This window comes from Oxyura jamaicensis, chromosome 13, assembly GCF_011077185.1.
Source record: "Oxyura jamaicensis isolate SHBP4307 breed ruddy duck chromosome 13, BPBGC_Ojam_1.0, whole genome shotgun sequence".
NCBI classification, from domain to species: domain Eukaryota; kingdom Metazoa; phylum Chordata; class Aves; order Anseriformes; family Anatidae; genus Oxyura; species Oxyura jamaicensis.
Window position 1 is genome coordinate 5259774 of NC_048905.1, and position 22244 is coordinate 5282017.

General features: G+C 42.3%; 1 protein-coding gene across 1 annotated transcript in view; it reads left to right on the forward strand.

Annotated features, from left to right (window-relative positions):
• The first annotated feature begins 1138 nt into the window (after positions 1-1138).
• KCNIP1 (potassium voltage-gated channel interacting protein 1) overlaps positions 1139-22244 on the forward strand; it is a 376470-nt gene continuing 355364 nt past the window's right edge. The window contains exon 1 of the mRNA XM_035338443.1: positions 1139-2035. Coding sequence (XP_035194334.1) covers positions 1948-2035 — 88 coding nt within the window. The 5' untranslated portion in view covers positions 1139-1947. The remainder of the gene's footprint in view (positions 2036-22244) is intronic.

Consider the following 22244-nt stretch of genomic DNA (forward strand, 5'->3'; position numbering starts at 1 on the left):
CAGGAACCAGACGAAGTGACATGGAGGTGCTGGGGCTATGCAGAAAGCAGGGAGGCGACTCCTCTCCTCTGCTCATAGCACCCTGAGGAAAGGGCCTGCTCTCACAGCTGTCTCCAAATTGTAGCTCTGGGTGCTCAGCTGCCTTTGACTTTCACCTTGCGGAGCATAATAAAGGAAAGAGCAAAGACCTTTTTTGAAAAGTACATTAAAAATTACCTGAAAGTTTGTGTGTGGGGAAAACCCTCAGAGGCCATAGCTATGGGTGATGTCACCAACTGGGCAAGGGTCAAATATCATTGTGAGCTTGTGGCAGCTCTCCACAGAACACCTCCTTTGATGTTCATGTGGAAGATTTTGGCTTGGGTCTGCTAAATCTGACATAAATAAATAAACGAAGCTGTGCTTTTGTCAATGCTAGAGCCAACTCTGTGTAAGTCAGCAGGGGCCAAAACAGCCTGTGCCTGACAGGTGGGCACAGGGAAGCCGGTTACCGAAGTCACCCTGTCTGTAATCGCACTTTATGCCCGCAGGCCCTTTTCCTGAGGTAAATCGGGGCAGCGCGAAGCCGTTGGGCGCCTCAGGGGGCGGCGGGCATGGCCGGGCCGGGCCGGGCGTTGGGCGGGAAGGGGCCAGCGCTGGCGGCGGGGGCCGGCTCCTCACAGCGGGTGACTGGGGTGGCACAGCTCTGCCCCGGGGCTGGGAGCGACACCGAACGCCGAAAGAGATCCCGTTCGATCCCTGAAGCAGGTAGTTGTAGGTTCCCTGAGGAGGAAAGCTGTTTGTTCGCTTTTTTTTTTTTTTTTTTTTTTTTTTTTTTTCTCTCCTCGGGAAAGACGCGGCGCGCTTCTGCTGCTGCCCGCGGGTGCCGGCTGGCGCCAGGTGGCCTTGTTAAAGTCGCCAGGGGGTGTGAGCACAGCCCTGAGGCGATCTGCCTCGTAACCCGCCCCGGGACACGCAACCGTTGCGTTTTGGGGTTGCTTTTAAGCATCTGAGAGGAATTCAGCACGAATTAAAGCCGAGAGATGCCTGACTCCGAGGGGGACAGGTGCTCTGAGGCCCCTCAGCTGCGTGCTGTACCCGTCGGGTCCCTGCTCTGTAATTACTTACTCCAAGCAGGCAGAAAGCAGCTGGAATGCGGCTGCTGCTCGGGGGTGGGCTCCCTGCACAGGCAGCAGGAGCCCTGCGAGCATCAGACACCTGTACCTGCGTACCTGAGGTGGTGTGCACAAAGCCAGGGTCCTGGGGGACCAGTGGCCCAGCCCCGGTGCTGGGCAAGCAGCCACCTGAGCAGCATTCACACTGGTAAGATGGAAAGAGACTTTTCCTGGGTGCAGCCCTGCTTTCTTATTTGCATCAGGTTTTGCAAAGCCTCCATCCTTCTGCATGCAAGGTGTGAGCCCGGCATCGGCAGAATGAAGAAAGTATTGTTTGCTGGCTTCCGTAGGCCTGATGAGAGTGAAATTGGTAACCTAGCTGTGAAATCGTCTGGGAAAGGAGACCGAGAGAAGAGACTTGAAGCAGCCGCTGATGTTTGCAGCAGTCACCCCCCGTGACTCCAGCATTAGCTGCTGCATTGGCACTGCCCGCCGAGGCAGCCTGCAAAGCCTGGGGAAGCACGCTGCTGCTGCTGCTCCTCCTCTTCATCCTCCTCCTCCTCCCCTGCCCGGCTGAGGTGTTCCCTGCGCTGAGCAACTTCCAGCAGGGCATCGCGGCATCCGTGCGGGCTGGGCAGAGCCGTGCCTTTAACGCCAGGGGGATGCGAGGCTCGCCTCTGCAACCCTCCCTCGGAGCCTCCGCCAAGCGAGCCCCAGCTCCGCGCTGAGAGCGGGGTTCTGTGCTTTGCTCCAGCTGCCGCCTGAACTTTGTCAAGGACTCTTTTGTTTTGTTTGTTTTGTTTTGTTATTCCTGGACCTCGTGAGAGGGAAGGTCTTTCTCCACGCTTCAACCATGAGCGGCTGCTCAAAGAGATGCAAGCATGGGATCGTCAAATTCGCCCAGACGATTTTTAAGCTTATCACAGGCACTCTCAGCAAAGGTAAGAGAAAACATTTTGATTCGTGTTGTTTTGCTGTGCTCTCAGCTCTGCGGGAGTCTTGTAACCTCTAAGGAAGCGTGTGGTAGTTTATTATCGCTGCTTCAGAGGTGCTCTGGTGTAATTCAGGGAATTGGCTGCTCTGGAGAAGTTCTGCGTGTGGTCAGGCTTGGAGGCGTGCTGGGAAGCCTTATGTAATTGTTTCTAAGTTGTGTAGTTTGTAACCTCTGGTTGCCGACTTGATATAGCTTGTGTCTGTACCAGGTTATTTCGGTGTGCTAGGAGATGCTTCTGGGGGAGCTGGTGTGCAGCTTCAAAATTGTGAAGAGTTCATAACTGCCGGTGGATCAGTGCTTCTCCTGGGTGTCTTTTTTTAACTTTACCGTTTCTATTAGTTGTTTGAAGCATGTGTGTATGAGAGTTCAAAATCTAGGTCACTGCTTATTGCGTGCTCCTGAGTATCTTTGGTTTATTTACAGCTTGCTTTTCACATTCACCTTGTACACCTTTTACCATGTGCAGGTGGAACAATACCAACCCTAATTATGCTGCTCTCTTAGCTAAAATCAAACAATATAGGACAGAAATCCTCTATACTTCTCTGTGTTCATATAATTTCTGTGGTGGTGTACTGAGGTAAGTTACCACACAATTTTTGGTGGTCTCTTTTCATAGTGATGCTTCTCAGCACCCTGTACTGGATAAATGACTGTTGGTGGTTTCTTAGGGTATTTCAGATAATAGCGATGTTACGCTCGACTGCTGCTTCACCGTTGAAACGTGGACAGCATTTAGGTCAGGGGCAGACTTGTAGAAGTTCTTTCTGTGTGTTTGACTGGGGGTAATTTTTAGAGCTTATAATAAGATTCAGACTAAGTTATGAAATGGTTTGTGTTGGAAGGGACCTTAAAGATCATCAGGTTCCAACCCACCCCTGGCACCTCCTTTTTGTAGGAACTAGGGAAACTATTCAATCCATTCTTTACCTCTCTGGAAAAAGTACAATTCTAAGGCAATTTTCTCATATAAATCTGAAAATGCTGTATTGCACATCAAGAATACTAGGCAGGCTGGTTGTTCTTAAAATCATGGTTGGTTTAAAATTGTATCTTCTTGTACTTAACTTTTCTTTCCCCCTTTTTTCCTGTCATCCATAGACTGTCAAACAACAGCAGAAGAAAGATTAAATATTTGTTAAAGTCTGTCAAAGAAAGGAGCTATCAGGTGTTGGTTATAATTCACGGTTAAGGCCAAGATATCTCTTTAATATTACAAGCAAAGGAGAAATTCAAGTAACCCTAGGAAAAGAAATAACTTTATTACCATGGCTAGAGAAGAGAAAGTAGTGGTAAGATAGTGACTGCAAGACCTCATCTTCTGCATTGAAATTAGCATGTCAGTAGAGTGTATTTGCTGTACTTTTATTTTATCTTTTTATGTGTAGCGTACCCTGCTATGTTCTCTAGTGATGGACAACAAACTGTGCTCTTTGCCTGAGCTCCCCTTCGAACAAAGGGGAACCTGTGTCCGGGTGATATTTCTCTAAGTGTTCAGGTAGGGCAATTCATCTAATGGAGTATTCTCAAGCAGTCCTTGTGTCTTTACTGCTTGTCTCCCTTTTGCAAAGGGCTACATCAATATTGGAGTTGGACAGTAGAACAGCACTCTGCAGTGAGCTAGAAATCACAGTGGAAAATGTCCAAGGCTTTTTTTCATTTCTTCTGAAAGACGCCAGAATTGTGCAATCATTGTCTCCCTCCTTGGCAGCCCATGCAATAATATCACACGGTTTTACCCACATCTTTCCTATGACAATGTCTCATTTCAAGCTGCTTGGACTAGATAAGAGTGGTATTCTGGGACTCAAAGTATTTAAAACTCTGATAAACTATTTTTCCCCCTACTCATCTGCTTTTGTATTGTACTGGAAGAATCAGATTCAGGAAGGAACAAACCATGGGAATGAGTTTGATTCATAGGTATTAGAGAGCTGCTGCAGTGAAAATCAACATTTGGATGACAACATCTGTGAAACTCCTAACTAGAAAGAAAATAACTGGAAAACTCAATTAGGAGTTCTATATATGTATATATATATTTTTAAAAAAAGTAGATGTTAGTTTATACATTTATGCCAATGGTTATTGTGTTGCATTTCTTCTAGTGAAACTTCTGCAGGTAATCAAAAAACAAACAGCTGTGCATTGTTATTTTGTGTTCTTTAACTTAGGCAATCTATGTGCTAGTGAATATTCAAGTTGTCTTCTGTGTTCTTTACTCCATTCCTGCCTCATTGCCTTCATACTGTTTAATACTTTTTAAATTATTATTTTTAAACACATATGACAGGACAAATCCTTTGTGAAGCACACGATTCACTCTCTTCTCCATACTTCCACCTTTTTGAGGTTTAGTGGAGTGGGAGATATTCTGCAATTCAGTAAGGAATTCAATTCCTTCGCAGCACTCTGTGGTTTCTTCTTGTCTCAACAGCAGCAGTTTTTTCTACTTGATTATTTTCAGTAATAAAAGGAAGCTGTCTGAGCTGCAGCTATGAAGTCCTTCCTTCAGCAACAGGGTGTGTGATGAGACAGCAGCTGCCTCCTGGTGTGGCCAGTGAGGGAGAAGGCACACCTGGTCTCACCGTGTGGTCACCAGCCTGTTTGGTATGCCCCGACTTAAATCTACAGTTGCAGCAACTCTACTGGGCTTTAAGCCAAGGAGTTCCTAGCTGGTACCTTTGCAGAACTGGATTAGCAAATTTTGCCTGCATCCCAAGTGGGTTCCTGCTTCGACGAGCTTAGTGAGCAGAATGATTGGCCAAGTCTCCTCCGTATGGATATGAAGGTACTGCTGATGCCTCTGAAAACGTAGCCTTGCTCAGTGACCAAAACTGAAGTTGGAATGAGACTGCTTGGTCTCTGTTAATGTGTTCTGATTATCAATGCATGAAAAGCAAGATTATTTTAGGGATCAACTCCTTCAAAATGTTCCTTTGCAGGAGCAGATAAGCTTTTGCAAATTAACTACCCTTTCACCTTCGTTCCCGAGCTGCCCCTTTTTTAGTTAAATGCTTGCCAAAGGCTCTCATTTCTGATTTCTTGCTTTTCCCATTTCTGTTCTGCAAAGCAATTCATCTGGAACTGGTAATTTGTCCACTTTTCATAGTTTTAATTGCCTAATTATCTGTTCCAGTGCAACGATAAAGTCTTCAAACATTTTTGCTCTCCCTACAGCCTTCCCCAGCGTGAAAGAAAAGTTTTGTGAGTGTTTTATTTCACTTGCTCTGTTTTGCTGCTGCTTTGTGAATCCAAATTACAGCTCTTCTTCTGAGATGTTGTATGAGATGGGAAGGAAAGTGCATGGTCCCCTTTAGTCATACATAGGCTCTGTCTTCTCTCAGTGGAAGTTAATCTTGTTCCTTGGGAATATATGGGCATCACATTAGATTTGGCTTGGTTTCTCCAGCTTCTGAAAATGTAAGGATAAATGTTGCTAGATTCCCTAAAGACATAGGAAAGTTCACTGCAGTCGTTCAGGTGATGCCAGGGATCCTGCACCTGCGTGTCATTTGAAGACATTTCATTCTCCTGTTGCTGTGTAGCCCACCTGCACCCCTGAATTCTGGCTACTGCCCTCAAACTTAGAGAAGCTGTTATTCAGAGGGCTCTTGTAAAGGCTCTTATGCACGTTCCTTCTTTATAAAACTTTCTGGGCTTTGTAATCCTTCCTTAGTAAGGAAGGTGGTTATGGAGGCCAGGCAAATAACGTACTTTTACACTGAGTTGCATTAGATCTTGTCCGTGGTGGTTTTTTGTTTTTTTTTTTTTTTATGTCCACCTGGAGTAAATGCAAGTTTCTGTACATAAAACGCTGCTGTAAACCCTCACTGAGAGAGGGGCTGCTAGTATGACAAGCGAAATAATTGTCTTGACCATGTGTATTGTGGAGAAGAATCTGCAACTAGTGAAGCTTTAAAAGGTTCGGTACCTGATCCCAGCTCCACCTGATGAAGATCTCCAGTGTAATTGCCTCTTGCCTGAGGTTTTAGAAAAACTAGTTATTTTTTCTATAGTTACAAACTCTTGCAACTGTATGAGTTAATAAGCAAAAGACACTTGCGTTTGGCATGTTACACATACTTGCATGTCTGTGAAAAAGCACTACAAGCAAATCCATCTTTTCTACAGATGCTACAAACCTTAAGTAGTCTGAATATACGTACGTGTATGTTTGTCTTTCATTTGGAGCAAGACAAATTTGAGAACCAAGAGAGGGGGGAAGTGGAAATACCATAGTCTTCCTTTTAAAACTTTTGCAAACTTGTACTTGTAGAAACTAGTATCTCTGTAAAGACAGGGTTGAATGTGTACTAGGAATGTATTAAGAACTTAATTGGCTGCAGTGGTATAGCCCCAAAGAGTGAACATGTAATATAATTTATCTGAATATAATGTGAAAATGTGTTCTTGTCTTCTGGGAAACTATGCGGTAAGTTTTTGTAATGGTATTTTGCAATACACACGTGTCTGTGGTGTTTCAGAGCCATGAAGGTTGTTAAATCTTGTGGCTAGGTAGGTAACCTATCAGTGGGAAAGCCAATATCTCTCCTGGACTCTGCACTAATGACATTACTAATGACATTGATTATAATAACTAGGATGCTTTTATACATAACTAATGAATTGATATATAGATTCTCTAATGAAAAAAGATAGGGCAATAAAGCAATGCTTAAATTCCAGAGTATTCCATAAATTCCAGAGTGTTGGAAAACATACAAGAACTTGGTGTCTAAACTTGGGGGTTTTTTGTTTGGCTGTTTTTGGTGTTTTTTTCTTTTTATAAGCAGTGGACTAGATGGGAGATATGCTGTTGGCAAATGGACTAGGGAATTCATGCTGTAGCTTATTGATATGCTAATTTACCGTGTCTGTTTTGTCACTTAAAGTGGAGTAAAATGAATATTCCACAGTATATTTTGACCTATCTGACCCTATTATTGCCCACTTAATGAATGGATATAAGTGTAAATGGGTAACTTCTGAAGGTAGCTCTACATAAGTAGATAGTGACTTATTCAATCATCCTAAAATTAGGCTGAATTAGCACATGAAGTGCAATTTCAAGACGTAGCTTTCTTTTACCTCCAGTAAGTTACCTCTAACAGCACAATGTTAAAAGGTGAAAATAAGGCAGAAGTTGACAGTTTGTTCAGTGCTCACAGCCAGCCTTGAACTGCAAGTCAGCTCTCTTTTGGGGCAATATCCTGTATGTGTTCTCATGAATTATCCCTGTTCTGTGTAATGTTTTCATATGCTGACTGCTTTACTGCTGGCAACAGAAATTTGCGTGGTGTTTCTGGTCCATGCTGGGTGCCTGGTAAACCTGATGTGAACAAAGCAGGAGTCCCACAGTTAGAGATGCAAATGAAATTCTGGCCTGTCTTGACTTTATGGTGGTATTTGTGGGGTTCCTGTTCATGTAACTTTGTTGTTTTAGCATGATTAGTGAAGCTAATGAATGGAAATGTAATTGGAAGCAGACACAGAAAGGTTTTAGCTATGGTAGCACTTAAGCTCATGATGTAATTGGGATGAATATTCATGGCCAACTTCTTCCACGCTTGTACAGCTTTACTACAAACCCAATATAATTTGACTTGCACTTCTCAGCTGGTTCTAACTTCTAATTTAATTCTTAGTAATGCCTGTTTCACAATGTTTGGTTTGCAGGGCACGTGGGTGGAGTGTATTAATGCTGATAACTAAAAGTTAAGTAGTCTGGGGTTTAAAATAAGAGTGATTGATGCTGTCCTTTATAAAAGTGAGACCTGGTGAAACAGCCTTATGCTGAAGAATGAAAGGGAGCAATTGCTTCCCCAGACTTGATGAGGTGCTTGTTTTGTGAAGGTGAGAGTTTTGAGCGTTTAAAAATGCAGTCTTGTTACAGAACTTAAATAACTGCATCTAGCAAAAGTTAATACAGCTTTGCACTTGTTGCAACCTGAAAAATGTCACTAGCGTTTAAAAGGCTAGTAAAGAGCAACTGTGTAATGTGTTTGCCTTTGAAAGCTTTGAGTGACACCTTCACCTGTTAGGGAAGTTCCTTTCAGATGTGCAGTAATGGCATGATGCTTTCCTAATGCTTTCTTTAGGTTATCTGAAATGAGGGTGTTTTAATTTGCCACTTGTAAATTTTCATAGGTAGAAGTCGGGATGTTTGCATTATTTCAGTAAAACTGATGTTTAAATTGAGCCGCGGAAGAAGTAAAGGACAAACGTATCCTTTATGAAAGACGTACAGGGTGTTTGACTTGGTTGATCAGCAACCATCTTAGGCTGAAACTGCTAACTTGGGCTGTGAACTGCCCCTCTTCTTTATGGGCTTCTGAGAGTCACGTATTATAAAATATCAGCTCAGTCGCTTGGTGTGGGGTGACTAGCAGGAATCAAAACTGGACTTCACAGTAAGGATCCAGAAGTGCATTGTCTATGTTTTTGTGGATCCAGCTTTACTTGCACAGAAACTCACCTGATGCGTTGTAAGTAATGGCCAGGTTGAAATCCTTGTGACATTTTCAGACCTTGTACTAAGGTTCTGGTCTTCATCAATCAAAGTTTTATAAATATATTTGGATTAGCTGTGGTTTTATATGATCTGCTTTTGATATCACTGGGGGTGACATTTTATGATTTTGTTTAGTTTTTGCCTAAACCCTACGAGTTGTGGTATAAATGCCTTTTAGTCTTTGTATATTGCCTTATCTGTTGATTTTTATTACCAAAAATCGTATGTCTCTGGATGTGTTCCATAATGTTCTGTGACTAAGGCAAATATTCACCCTAGCGTCACTTACTGTGTCCATTTGAAGTTGGAAATACGTGTTGGCTATAAATGAAATCAATAAGAGACATATGGGAAGCCACGTGACTGGGAATACCATTCTCTCTTCTAAGTGGTTTATGTACGTTGAGTTGGAAGGGTAGTGATGGAGGAGGAGGATGGTGGTTATCCCAATTAAATGAAGTGCTTTTAATGTGTGTGCGTGTTTCACTCTTCCTATCAGGTCGCAAATAGGCAGCATTTCTCATGGTCTGTAGGCAGTGCTGGTGGAGCACCATTCAGGTGTCCTGGGAAGCAGAGGGGAACTTTGTAAGCTTTGTGATTGGTTAAGTAACAAATTCCTGCTCTGAATTCCCAGTGTTACCCTGTGGCTTTGGTACTTGTAGGAAAAAATAAGTAGATTCAAGTCCTGAGACCTGGATATGTTGTGTTGAAATATGCTCACTTTAACGTAGCATCTCATGTTTGTGAAGAGTTATTTAGCAGTTTGGAATGTTCAGTGTCTCCATTAGTGGTAATAAACAAAGTAAATGATAAATATAATGGATCATCTGTCTTTCAAGGAGTAATGAAATGATAAATAGCAGTGCTTAGAGAGGTGCAGTCTAAGTTTTGTGGCAAAACCACTGGCAGCTGCCTATGAAAAAACACTGTAGTACTGCATGGTAATGAGTTCCTGAAATAAGCTTCCAGTGTTAAAAGAGGATGAGCAACTTTATCAGGTACATTTTGGTACAGACAAACATCTTACTTCAGAGGAATAAACATTGACATCTTCTACATGAAAATGCTTAGCCTAATATGATAAAATATGGCTCTTGTCACACCATCCTTAGGTAGTAAAAAGGCAGCTGTTGATTGAAAAATTGAATAAAACTATCTGGATTCAGTCTAAGAGGAGGCTGATACAAACAAAAAGTTCATTTCCAAACCTAAAACCAAAGGAAGCTAAGTAAGCTTTTAGGTAATAAAAGACAAAAAGTGAAATAGAGTTCCTGAATTCCTTCTGCTTGCTGAAGTATTGACAGTTGTCCCCTACCTGTTGCACCTTATTCAGGGAGCAGCAGTTTGTTGGGTTGTGTGTTTTGGGGAAACTCGTAAGTGTCAGGAAGCTTTTGGCTTGGCTCTGAAAATGTTTACAAGCTTTCTGACTGATGAATTGTGTGTTTATGTTGATTCTCTGAAAGGGATATTATCTCTTGCTTCATGAGAAGCAATCTGAGATTCAGTGAATAAAAGCATCGTATGAATGTAATCCGTGCTGCTGACGGTAACTCAGGGTGCTGCCGTGATTGCCATCGGCAGCATGGTGAGCCCTGATAACTTGAGCCCTTTCTCTTTTCAAAAGGCCTCACTCCTGCAGCTATGGGGATGCTAATCACTGCTTCAGAAACTGAAAAGTGCAATTTGCATCAAGGGCTGGCGTTTGAATTTGAGTTCATACCTCGTGCTGTGTCCTGCGTTCATCCTGAAAACAATTCTGCTCATTGTAAGTTTTCTGTCTCCTCATAAATAGAGGAAAACATGAGAAACATTTGCTTGATGAACATTACCCCCACAGAATCATCACTATAAGCCGAACACATTTCATGGAGATGTAAAACATCAAGACCACAGGCTGTCTTGAGAAGGCAGCTTGTGGTGAACCGAGTGTGCATTTGTCATTGTGTTTTTAGGAGGAGATGGCACTGCGAGGAAAACTTAACCTACAGTACAAATTATACTTCATCAAGGCAGGAAAAAGGGAGCACATAGTGAAGCTTACTTCTCAGCATCACTATTTTTTTAGGGAATTAAGGCTTAAATGCTTATTTAAATATTACTGCTATGAAGCTCCTAGCACAAACAAGGAAATGTTACTTAAACCAAGACCTGTTTGAGAGGGAGCGTGACAAATCCAGCAAAGGGGTGGTGGGGACGTGCTGCTGTGGCTCTGAGGGATGTTGTCCTGCATAGCGAGGGGATGGGTGTGGAGAGCTGGAGCCTGCTTCTGTGCATCTTGCTTGTGTTTGTGGTTCTTTGTTGGTTTCAGAGAACCTCAGTGTGGCACCAGTCTTACAGAGCATAACTTAGCCTTTTAAAGTGCTTTGATAGTAGCTTAATTATTTTAGTTAATTTTAAGACTTACCTGGCTTTGCTGCACATTAGGGGCATGACAAAGATAGATGTAGGCATAAAAACTCATGCAATATATGCAAAGCAGCAGGGACAGCATGAACTGGATGTTGTCTGGCATGGTTTGGTTTTTCCAAAGCACGTCATCTGCAGGTCTGGTAAACTCAAGTAACTGAAGAAAGACCATGTGGTTTTGCTTTACTTGCAATGATGATGCTCTGGATCAGCTTCTGTAGAGCGAAATCTTAAGCAAAAGCTCTTGTGGTTTGTTTGTTTGCAGCTGATGCCCTGGAATTGCCTCCCATGCATAGGACTGTAAAGATAGGGCACGTTCGTTTCAGAGCTGCATGTTTCAACACTGACTTTTTAACTCCTATTGAATTTTATGTGCTGGGGATAAATCCCTTCACAAGGAATTGAAAACAGAAGAGAGTGAGTTTTATGACAAGGCTATCTTTTCCCGACATAGAAATACTTGCTTTGCATGTAATGGCTTAATACCAGAGGCAGCAGTATAATCTATGGCATGTACAGCAACTTCCCCCCTAGCACGTGAATGATAACCAAATTTCAAACCAATTCTTAGGACAACAACCAAGTTGTTGTCTTAAAATCTACAGAGAACTGTAATGAAACTTGCATACAGTTCTGAGCAGTATTTATTTTTAAATGACGGAGACTTAGCTAACAGCTCGTCCTATAAGATAGCTTATCTTCAGAAGAGTTAGCCCCATAACGGATTTGATGCCATGTCTCTTGCTTGCTCTGTTGATCTGCCTTCCAAGAAAGATCTTCCATGTAAGTGCAATATTTTACACAAATAGCTGTAACAAGTGGTGCAAAATGCCTGGTCAATAGCTGTAGCAACAACCAGGCCTCGTGGCAGAGCCTGCTGTCTCTAGCACATCTGCATTATTTCCTTGAACAAAGCCAAAGTCTAAAATCAGCCTTTAGCTAGTAAACGGCTATCTATGTTATAAAAAATAACTTTTATGAGAATAACCTGATGGTGGATGCATTTTTCTGTGTTGAAGAGACTTGCCTGAATACAGACTGTGCTTGAAAACTTGAGTGCCACAGAAAGCAGTGGCTTGATGGTAATTGTGAACTTACTCTTGGGATATGTGGTTTTTGGTGTTACCCATTGTGACAGCTGCACTTGACAATACTGCTTTCTGTTGAGTCTGCTCCAGCAAGAAATGGTTAATAATAGGGATCCAGAGACACAGAGATGCTTCTTGGAGGCCCATTTTCCTTCTGTCTGGGAGCACCATGAGAATTGAAGCATTCATCTATTGTGCACGGAGCTCTAAACTTAAACCACTGTGGTTTGGTCTCCAGCACGTGTGAAGTGGCATTGCTCTGTGCAGCACTTCCAGATCTGTCCATTTGTTCTGGTACATGATGTTCTGCTGGAGAACAAACACTGTCAACAGCATTTCTGGGTGGTGAGGCTTTGTAAATGCTATCCCAGAAAAAGCATAATATTCTTGCTAAGTGTATATATATTTGACAAGTACGAGACTGCTTGGTTTGCATTTGAAAAGTACAGTGTAACTTATTTGTCTTTGTTCCTTAGAGGTATTTCAATAATTTCTGTCTACTGTGGGTATATTCTAAGGGACAAGTGTTGGACAACATTTGAAAAACTGGTTTCTCTTTAATTTGATGCATATAAATTGCAGGTAGTTTCTGAAATATTTGAGGATTAAAAGGAATAAGGTATTTCAGGGGAGTTTCTAGATTATTGTGAGTACGACCTTGATTCTTTCTGACTTCTGTTTGGCTCAAATTTCTGTCCCTCTACATGTGCAAAGATATAAAGCATTAAAAAAAAAACAACAAACACCTTTGCATGGTAATATAGCAATCATATGTGCACTTAATGCCAACTGTGGAACCCAGTGAGTTCTATCAGTGAAGAAAATAATAAAAAAACTAGAATTGTGTTTCAGAAAAACTGGTATGTTCTCTATAGTTGTTGAATATTGCTGTCTGAAATAGTGTTTCTTGAGATGAATTAAACTAATCAATAGCACTTTGAAATTATAAAACTCGAGGGAGTTTCTTGTGATAAATTTGTGACCATTTGGATTGGTTGAGATGTTCCAAAAGAGCTAAAAATAGTCCCAGAAGCCTGGTGAGGAGCTGCAGAAGAGGATGCAGGGAACAGTGTGGTGGGTAAGACATTTGTTAATTTATATGTAGTTTTTTGGTTTTTAATAAAGCCTTGTTTTCTGGTTTGAAGAGGAAGGGAAAAAAAGAACTTCTGGTACACTTCAAGTAACATCGCAAGTACTGCAGTGCAGCTAGAAGGTGTGTAAGTGCTTGTTTTAATAAAGAGCAGCTTGACAAAGTGCCATAAACATCCTTTACCTTTTAAGAAGTAAGTGTGGTTTGGCATGTGGCTCTCCTAGTGGTAGTATAAAATGAGCTCTAGAAGTGCAGCTCTTATTCCCGCTCATCAGATGAAAGCGGGAGGTACCCAGCTCCTGGATGGAGGGGATCTGCAGGAGAGCGCGCACAACACGTTTCTGTTGGGCAGTGCTTGTTTAGGTATGTTGTGGTTTAACCAGCTGGCAGCTAAACACCACACAGCCGTTTGCTCACCCTCCCCCCTCCCTCTCTGGGATGGGGGACAGAAACGGGAAAGTGAAGCCTGTGGGTTGAGATAAAAACAGTTTATTAAGATAGAAAATAATAATAATAATAATATGTACAAACAAGTGATGCACAATGCAATTGCTCACCACCTGCTGACCAATGCCCAGCCTATCCCTGAGCAGCCAGCCCCCCACCCCAGCCAGCCACCCCTATATATTGTTCAGCATGCCGTCAGATGGGATGGAATACCCCTTTGGCCACTTGGGGTCAGCTGTCCTGGTCTGTCCCCTCCCAGCTCCTGCTGCACCTCCAGCCTGCCTGTTGGCAGGACAGAGCGAGAAGCTGAAAAATCCTTGGCTTGGTGTAAGCACTGCTCTGCAGCAATTAAAACATCAGCATGTTATCAGCACTCTTCTCATCCTAATCCAAAACATAGCACCCTACCAGCTACTAGGAGGAAAAATAACTCTGTCCTAACTGAAACCAGGACAAGGTATTAAATTCCTTTGGCCTTGCTCTTGAACTTGACTGATGCTCCTTTGTAGGGCCATATCTGACAGAAGAAAAGTTGAGTCCAACCTCTGTTCTTTGCCTTCTAGCCAGAGTAGCTGAAGGGGTGTGAAGCAGTGAGCTGGCCAGAGGTCTCTGTTTGCCTGCCGCTTACTGTTAGTTCTGCTGCATGCAGTAAATCATGTGTTCCTGTAAACTGAAATGCTTCCCTCCAGTACTCCAAAAGTGTGTAACTGTACCTTTCTCATCTCTTAACCCTCTTTCACCTTTTTTTCTACTCCATTTGTTGATTAAGCCTCCTTCTTGCCTTTACAGACTATCTGGCAAAATGAGAAAACATCTAAGGCCTGAGAAACGGCTCATGGAAAAAAATGCATTTGTTTCCCTCCGTGCAGAACACAAAAATGAGAACTTCCATTCAACTTGTGTCAAATGGTCCCCTATGCGCAAAAACTAAGATGAAAGGTAATAGTTCTGAAAGCAAATGGAATAAACTAGGCCATAAATAACCAAACTCTGTGTGTTTTTTCCACTTCAAACACCTCAGCCTTTCCAGTGGTTCCAGTGTGCGCTTCAGGTCAAGATAGTCAAGAAAAAACAGCAAAACATCTGTTTGCAAAAAGTTGTATCCCATCTAAACGTGATTACTTCATGAAGGGTTCACTTCTGACACCCCCTCTAAGGTAGAACATCTCTTGTTCTTAGACAGTCTGTGACCTTGTGCCTTTATTGCACTCTGTAACCTCTCCATCACAAGCCATTTGCTGTGCGAGCAACTTGAGTAAGCACCGTGTCTGCATACCGAACTGCTGGGGCTGCCTGGTGCCCTTCTGGCATCAACCCAACTGCTGCCCCTGGAAGTCTGACTGCTGGGGGAGTGAGATTGACTGCAAGTGAGCTTCAAAATGTGGCATTGTTGAGGTTGTCTTCCTATGAACAGTTTTGTTCACTTCTGTAAGTATTTTTAGTTTTGTTTCTAAACTTTTCTCTATGAACTGGATGTAACTTTAACATCTTTAACTGACAGATCTTTATTGTGGCTGTGCAAATTAAGTTCTTCAAGGGCTTTCTTGCTGTTGCTTCTGTATACTTGTGCAGTCAGTATCTTGCCTGATGTCTTTTTGCATGGCTGCAGTCGTGCTGTGATGTAGTCCACAATTTCATCTCCTGTCAAGATAGGATGTCCAACTGACTGAAATATTTCCTGCTTAATAAAAAGATTCTTCTAAGAAGGTTAAATATGTGTTACGTCGTTGTGCTCTCTATGGCAAACGCTGATAGTAACCTCTTGACAACAAATATATGGATATAGTACTGGTGCATCTATAAAGCACTCAATAGCAGGCAGGCAGATGAATTGAAAGCCAATTAAACTAGTAACGTACGTGCACGAATATTACTTGCAAGCTGAGCCATTTCTCTTTACAAATTAAACTCTAGGTGGAATTGAACTTGTTCCTGTTGCTATAGGAATGCCTTCTCGTGTAAACCAAGAAGCAAACTCTGAGTTGCTTGCGATGGTTCTTGGTGTAAGAGGGCATAAGGCAGTGACTGTCAGGCATGAGATTGTAGGCCCTGAACTCGATGCCACAGCTACAAAGAACTAAGGGAGATGTACAGGCTCACGGCTCATTCAGCTGCTGGTTGAAATCCTTAAGAATTAGAAAAATGTACGTGGCTCTAAAACATCCTCTCATAAGTGGATCTAGATTTAAAACACTGTGGAAGAAGTTTGTCATTAATGCGCAGCTGTAAATTCAGACGATTAGACTAAATTGAATTCCACTACTGCAATAATAAGTGGAGTCCAGTAACAAATGCTTCATTTTTTGTAAATACTGGCTCTTGTCAGCAGCCTTAAACCTCTTAGAACAAGTCCTGTAGACTTATCAAAGTAGTTAAACAAGTTTTGAAACTGGCATTTACACTCTGAACCTATTCTGGCATGTTTTAAAACTGGTAGCTTCAACAAAACTGGTATCAGTGCATCCTACTGCTGGAGATGTACTGGCCAAGTCCTTTGGGCTCCAACTGATGGTGCACACTGTGATGACCCTGTAAGATTGGAAAGTAAAGGATGAAGGTGTGCAAGGGACACAGGAGGAGGAAGGATGGTTACCTTGACAAGGCACAATAAATCAGCCAAAGAAATATTCCATGCAAGCCGTTGTCGTGGTTAAGCCTTACTAATGCGTGTCTTAGCTCTGCTGCAATGCTACGCTAATATTAACCAATGCATTACAGGGATCGCAGTGCTCCCTAATGTATTTCCTGAAAAAAATAAACAAAAAATCCACCCAAGCCAAACAATATGCAGCAGCTTTTAAATAGTATTTTATCCATTGGAAGAAAGTGTGTTGGTCCATGTCTGTGAGGTAAATGCAGTTTCCATAGGCCAACAATCAACTGAGTTGCTTCCAGCAGACTCCAGGAGCCCTAGTACAGGGAGCCCTAGTACAGCTACGGGGGTAAGCTACGTTTACTTTAAAAGAGTAAAGTCCTCTGAGCAAAACCTGTTTTTGAGCTTAAATCAACTTTCTTTTCTGTATGGAAGCCATTCTGTTTCCTGTGCAGGAATTCAAGTTGGCATTTTTTGTAACGAGAGCAGCAACAGTCCCTTGAAAACATGGTGTGGAATCTTAAAACAGAGGCTTTGCTATTTTCTTAATAGTTTTGTTGTTCCTGGTTTCAGGGAATTGATGGCAAAGGATTTTTTTTTTTTTTCTGCCTCGTTTGCTGCAGTGTGTTATCACACATAAGAAACTGCATTGTATTCTCAGTTTCTCAGCTTGCACAATATTTAAGTTTTTTTTTTTCAATATTAATTTTACCATTGCATGAGAAGTTCCTGTTGCCGACATCATAAAACTGGTATTTCAGTTTGGAGATGTTGAAGAAGGAGGCAAGGGAAATGAAATAATTTAGGTGTCAGTGTCTACATTTTAATGGAGATGACCCTGTCATAACTAAAGAATGGCTTCAATTTACACTCAGTTCCAAGTCTTCTGCGTACAAAATTGTCTTGGTTGCTATCTCCCCTCCAAGTAAAATGTGAGCAAGAACTTCAACTTGTTTGCTTTTCTCTATGCTTGGTCATAAAATGGGCAAGCCTTATCTTTTACCTGTAACTTAAATTTTACATCTACCTACCTGTATATTTTCTTTGTAAGATGATTAGTTCATTTACTTTTGCCCTTGCTTCTTGTTGAATTTCCAGTAATATAATGTGAGAAAGTGAAGAAAACTGTTTGCTGCAGACATTTGTTTCAAGGATTTTGTGCTAGGGCTCCCAAGCCCCTGCATAGAATTAATTCAGTAAGAAGCCTTTATAGGCAAACCTGTCTCATACCACTTGGCAGGGAGGACAGAATGCTTAATTGTGATGAGCATCAGTTGGTTTTAATTTGTTTGCTGAACATTAAGAACCAACTTTCTTACACATGTGAAGGAAGATATATGCAAGTTGTGATCCCCATTCTCCTCCTATCTGGGACTCCCCTTGTTGGAGCCATGCAGAAGGTGAGCATGCAGGGTGGCTCTTGGGTGGAAGCTTAGGCAGGTAAGAAGAGACCCATTGGCTCAGGACATCACACTGCAGCAAACTTACCTGGATCCCCTAATGGGGATCCGCTAACAGGATGCTTCTCCACACAAGTTGTGGTTTGAGAGGAGGAGGGAGACTGATTCGGCATGGAAGGAAAACTTGGTGTGCCCCCTCACCTGGTTCCAGAGTCACAGTCCTTTCTAGAGTTCTGCTTTCACAATTAAGTAACTACAGGTTTGTTTTGTTCTTCCATGTGGCTCCCATTAGTCCATGAACAAGTACTGTATGATCTACTCTCTTTTTTCACTTTTAGTTATGACTACAAGTGGTTTGCATGGGAATTCTTGCTTGGGTGCTGTTCAACCAACTACCAGATTTTAAATAATAAGTTCAGCCATTCTTTCTGATGTTTTCTTCCAGGAAGTGTTAGGTCTGAGGTGTCTTAAAAAAATAATAATACTAAATAACAGGGCTGTTTGCAGTCTTGATTTGGTATTGGCTGTACATCTGAAGCAGCTTAACTGTTGCAGCAATTCCACTACAGGTGCAGAATAAATTATACACGGAGAAATTTTGTAGCACACTTGTTGGATTCACCCAGTTGTACATTGGGCTACTGCTCGCTGATTGTGTTGTAGCTGGGATCCTCACCTGAGGTCTGTCGTTGCATATGCATGGCAATCAGCTGCAGCCCTGTGCCATTTTCAGATCAAAGTAACATGGTTTATAATGCCTTTGTAATGCTCCTAATGCCATTTCAAATTGCTGCACTGGGGGTTCATGTCTGCAGCACTGCAGGTTTCATTTGGGACTGCCAGAGAGCGGGGTGCTGGTCATGGAGCCCCCTGGCATCTGGTCTCATCAGTGAGCAGAGACAATAAAAGAGCTCTAAACACTTATACTAAGTGTGAAAAGTCACTTGCTCAGTGTATTATTTTTTAGAAACATGTTAAGCTAATCTTTCCAATGGGGGACTTTTTGGTCTCTGCATGATGTTCCTCTGCTCTGTTGCAGCAGGAAGATTTGAACAGCTAATGAAATCAAGGAACAAAAAGTTAATGACTTCTTATCAAATTCATTAAACTTGGAAATAATCCTTTAGACCATCTTCACTCATCCAAAATGAAATGTCGTAAATGCAAGTCTTTTGTAAACACCCTAGTATCCTCAGTGATTTTAATGAAAACGTGATGCTTCTGTAATCATGCCTGCTGCGGGTATGGGAAGGCAGCATCGCTGCCCAAGCTGCTCTCAGCACTGTGTTGTTACCAGGCCCCGCTTTTCTCACCGCTGGGCAGCTGCAGAGCGTGGGACAGATTGTGTTCCTGTGCCTGTGGCCTCCCTGCAGCACGCTAACAGGAGATGGAAGAGAGGAGAAGCATGCTTCTTCCTGACACCCCAGCTACTGACCGGGGCCCTTCCCTGTGGCTTAAGGTATTGGGGATCTGCCTTTTTTTCAGGAAACTCTTTTGAAACTCTTTTTAACCATTAGCTAGTATTTGGTGCATCTCTGGATATCCTCAAACAATCCAGTGGAAGAACTCTTGTTCCACACCTGCCTTTTGGGCAGGATGGAGCCGTGTGTGTTGATGGATTCTCACTGCTGGTCCAGCAAGTGCAAAGCAGAGGATGTGACATGCTTATACGTGTGGTGGTGTTTCCCTGTTACGCAAATGCTGCAAGTTATGCAGGCCAAAGAAATTTTCTCAGTCCACCTTGGAATACACTTTGTTCTTTATTTTGGTGTTGTAGGTGGTTAGTAATATTCATAATTTTAACAAGTCCTATTTCCATATGGTTCTGTTTTGAAAATACTTAAAGTAGTGTGAGAATGTGTCCTAAACTTGAGTCTGCAGCAAGAAATTTTCTACCAAATTTACCTTGTATCACAACAAGACTACGTTGCACTGCACATGTGATATACATTGTACAGACAGAGGAGAGCTGAAGCCTTTGAACTCAGTGCAGGATGGAAATACTTGATGGTGAGAAGTTTGGTGTGTAGCAAGCAATTTAACAGCACTTGTGCTGCGAAGAACACCCAATAAATACATGTCAGGACAGCTTGTTACGTGCTGCTTTTCAGAATGAATTAAGTAGTAAATTGCACAAGATAGCAGCCAGCAGGAGCTGATTTGAGAAATGAGGGTTAATGGCTGCTTGTTTGGTACGTGGCTTTGTAAAGCACCCCTGTCTATCTGAGGGAGCCTTCTGCTGGAGCGCAGCCTTGGGAAGGCAGCTGACTCACGTCTGAATCAAGCCTTGGCTCCTCCAAAGGGCTAGATCAATTACCTTCTCCTAGTCATCTATTTGATTAATAATAAATGATGTCTTCTACCAATTTAAACTAATTGAGATTTTGGCGATTGGGAAGGAGAGATCAGCAGGTCCTTACTTCCCTAATGAAGCCACCTGAGGGGCAGAGGTGATGGCCCATCTGAAAGCAGGAAGCCATAGCTATTTGGAACATACCTGGTTGGTAGTGGCAGTAGGTGTGTAAAATCCATGCCCAAACCTGCCCACTTACTTCCTTATCTCTTGATAAGGAAGCACTGCCAATGCCGGCAAGAGCTAGAGGCTGCATCAGAGGGGATTGTTGCTGGCAGAGGGGTGGCGTGGGTCTGTCCCCTCAGGACAAGTTGCTGGGTCACATTGCTGCAGCCAGCAGAGCACTCCAGCCATCAGGCCTTCAGGTGCTTGGGGTAGGTAACTGAGCATGCTGAGATACTTGAGCATTTAAATGTTTTTTTTTTTTTTTTTTTTTTTTTTTTTTTTTTTCCATGACTGCATGACTGTGAGTGACTTGGCAGCCTGACTGAGCACCAGTGTGCTTACTGACCCCTTGCTTTGGGTTAGGTAAGAACTGACTCTCAGGCCAAGACCTCTCAATTCCCAAGAGCAGTATATGCTCAAGTGACAATTATCTGCCAGTGTTTAAGTTGCAAAACGGTCAAGCCGTTGATTGTTCTTGGAGTAGCTTTGATTTCTTGAGTGGAGGACCAGTAGGATATCTGTGAGTTCAATGGGATTGAAAAATAGATGGTGAAAATGTTATATTATGGCCTATATTATGGAGGAAGTGGTTTATCATCACTTTTCTACCCAGACATAAAGTATATCTAGTGTTTTCTTAGAAAAGCCAAGTTTGGGATACTTTGTGTCTATTTTTGCACGCTGTGTAATCCCTCTTTGGCCTGATAGTATTGCATAGGACTTTCATTCTTTGTTTCCATGATCCTTGTCTATAAATACTTGTCAGAAGATGTATTACACTGAAGAATTAAACCCACGCAGCAATACCATGTTTCAAATGACACTACAGCAACAGCGCAGACAAGATTAGAGACTGAAGTTGAGATTTAACATGTAAATAGCCATGATTAATGACAGGTATCCAAGTTGGCTTAAACGAGAAGTGAATTTTAATTTGATGGCTTGATTAGTCTCATTATAGATGGAGGAGGTACAGTACTTGTGTTCTTTTGGGATGGGGGGGAGAGCAAGGGAAATGGCCAGAGCTGCAGTAGAAAACCAATCCTAAAAGTATGCCTGGAGGCTGCATTGGTGTGCTGACGCACAGTTGACTCCTCTTCCTATCAAGTAAGGTGTTAGAGGGCCGTTTTGCTGGGATTCAGTAGTGCTGTATTCAAAAGTGAATTGAAGCAAGGTGCTTCTCTTAAAATGGTAGTGTGTGCTGATAGCTATAAAAACGGACTTGAATTTCTCATTCTCTGAATTCAGCACAAAAGGGACTTTAACTTGAATTTGGATTCACGTTTTTCAAGACAGACTTCAGACTGCCATCTCAAAACAAAATATTTTTGACGAAGAGTCAAAGGTCAGTGAGGCAAAACTGCAGTAGATTTGGTAAGGAATAAATTTCTACCAAGTTCCACAAAGAATGGCCATGTGAAACAAACTTCTGTCATAGTAGTTTTTCTTTGCATAGAGCCTTTGTTGAACTATTCTCTCAGCATACAGTTGAATGACATTGTAGATATCTTCCTTTGGAATTTATAGGCTGAGCTTCCTTATTAAAGCGATTGTGCAGGAGGGAAGTCATTGAAGTGAGAAAATAAGTCTCCAGCAAGTGGAGAACAGAAAAAGAAATCACTATAGAAGCAAACCCCATGGAAGGGGAAGATAAATTGGAGCAGAAAGAAGAAAATAAGTGCAGCAGAAAAGATATGCCCAGTGCTGCATCCCTGCTTAGGCAAGGTGAGATGCCCATTTGTTTCTGCCACAGCTGCACACAAACAGCAAAGAGAAATCCCACCATTTCCTGATTAAGAAGAAGTATTGATATGCAGGCTGTACTCTCCAATCTGAAATGAAAACTCGGCGTACCTTCTGCTTATCTTTTCAGCCATGTTCATGATTTTAATGGTACTGGAGAGCAAATTAATATTACTTAAATCAATTTTTTTATGGCCTGCTTGTAACTTCTGCCAGAAAGGCTGTTTTTTGTTGTTGTTTTTTGTTTTTCCTTGTTGCTTGTAGCTGCATGGTGAGAAGTGCAGAGACGTTTGAGAGGTAGGTGCGTGTGGGCTGTATGTAATCTGTGTGAACGTGCTGGTATGGTGGAGGATTGCT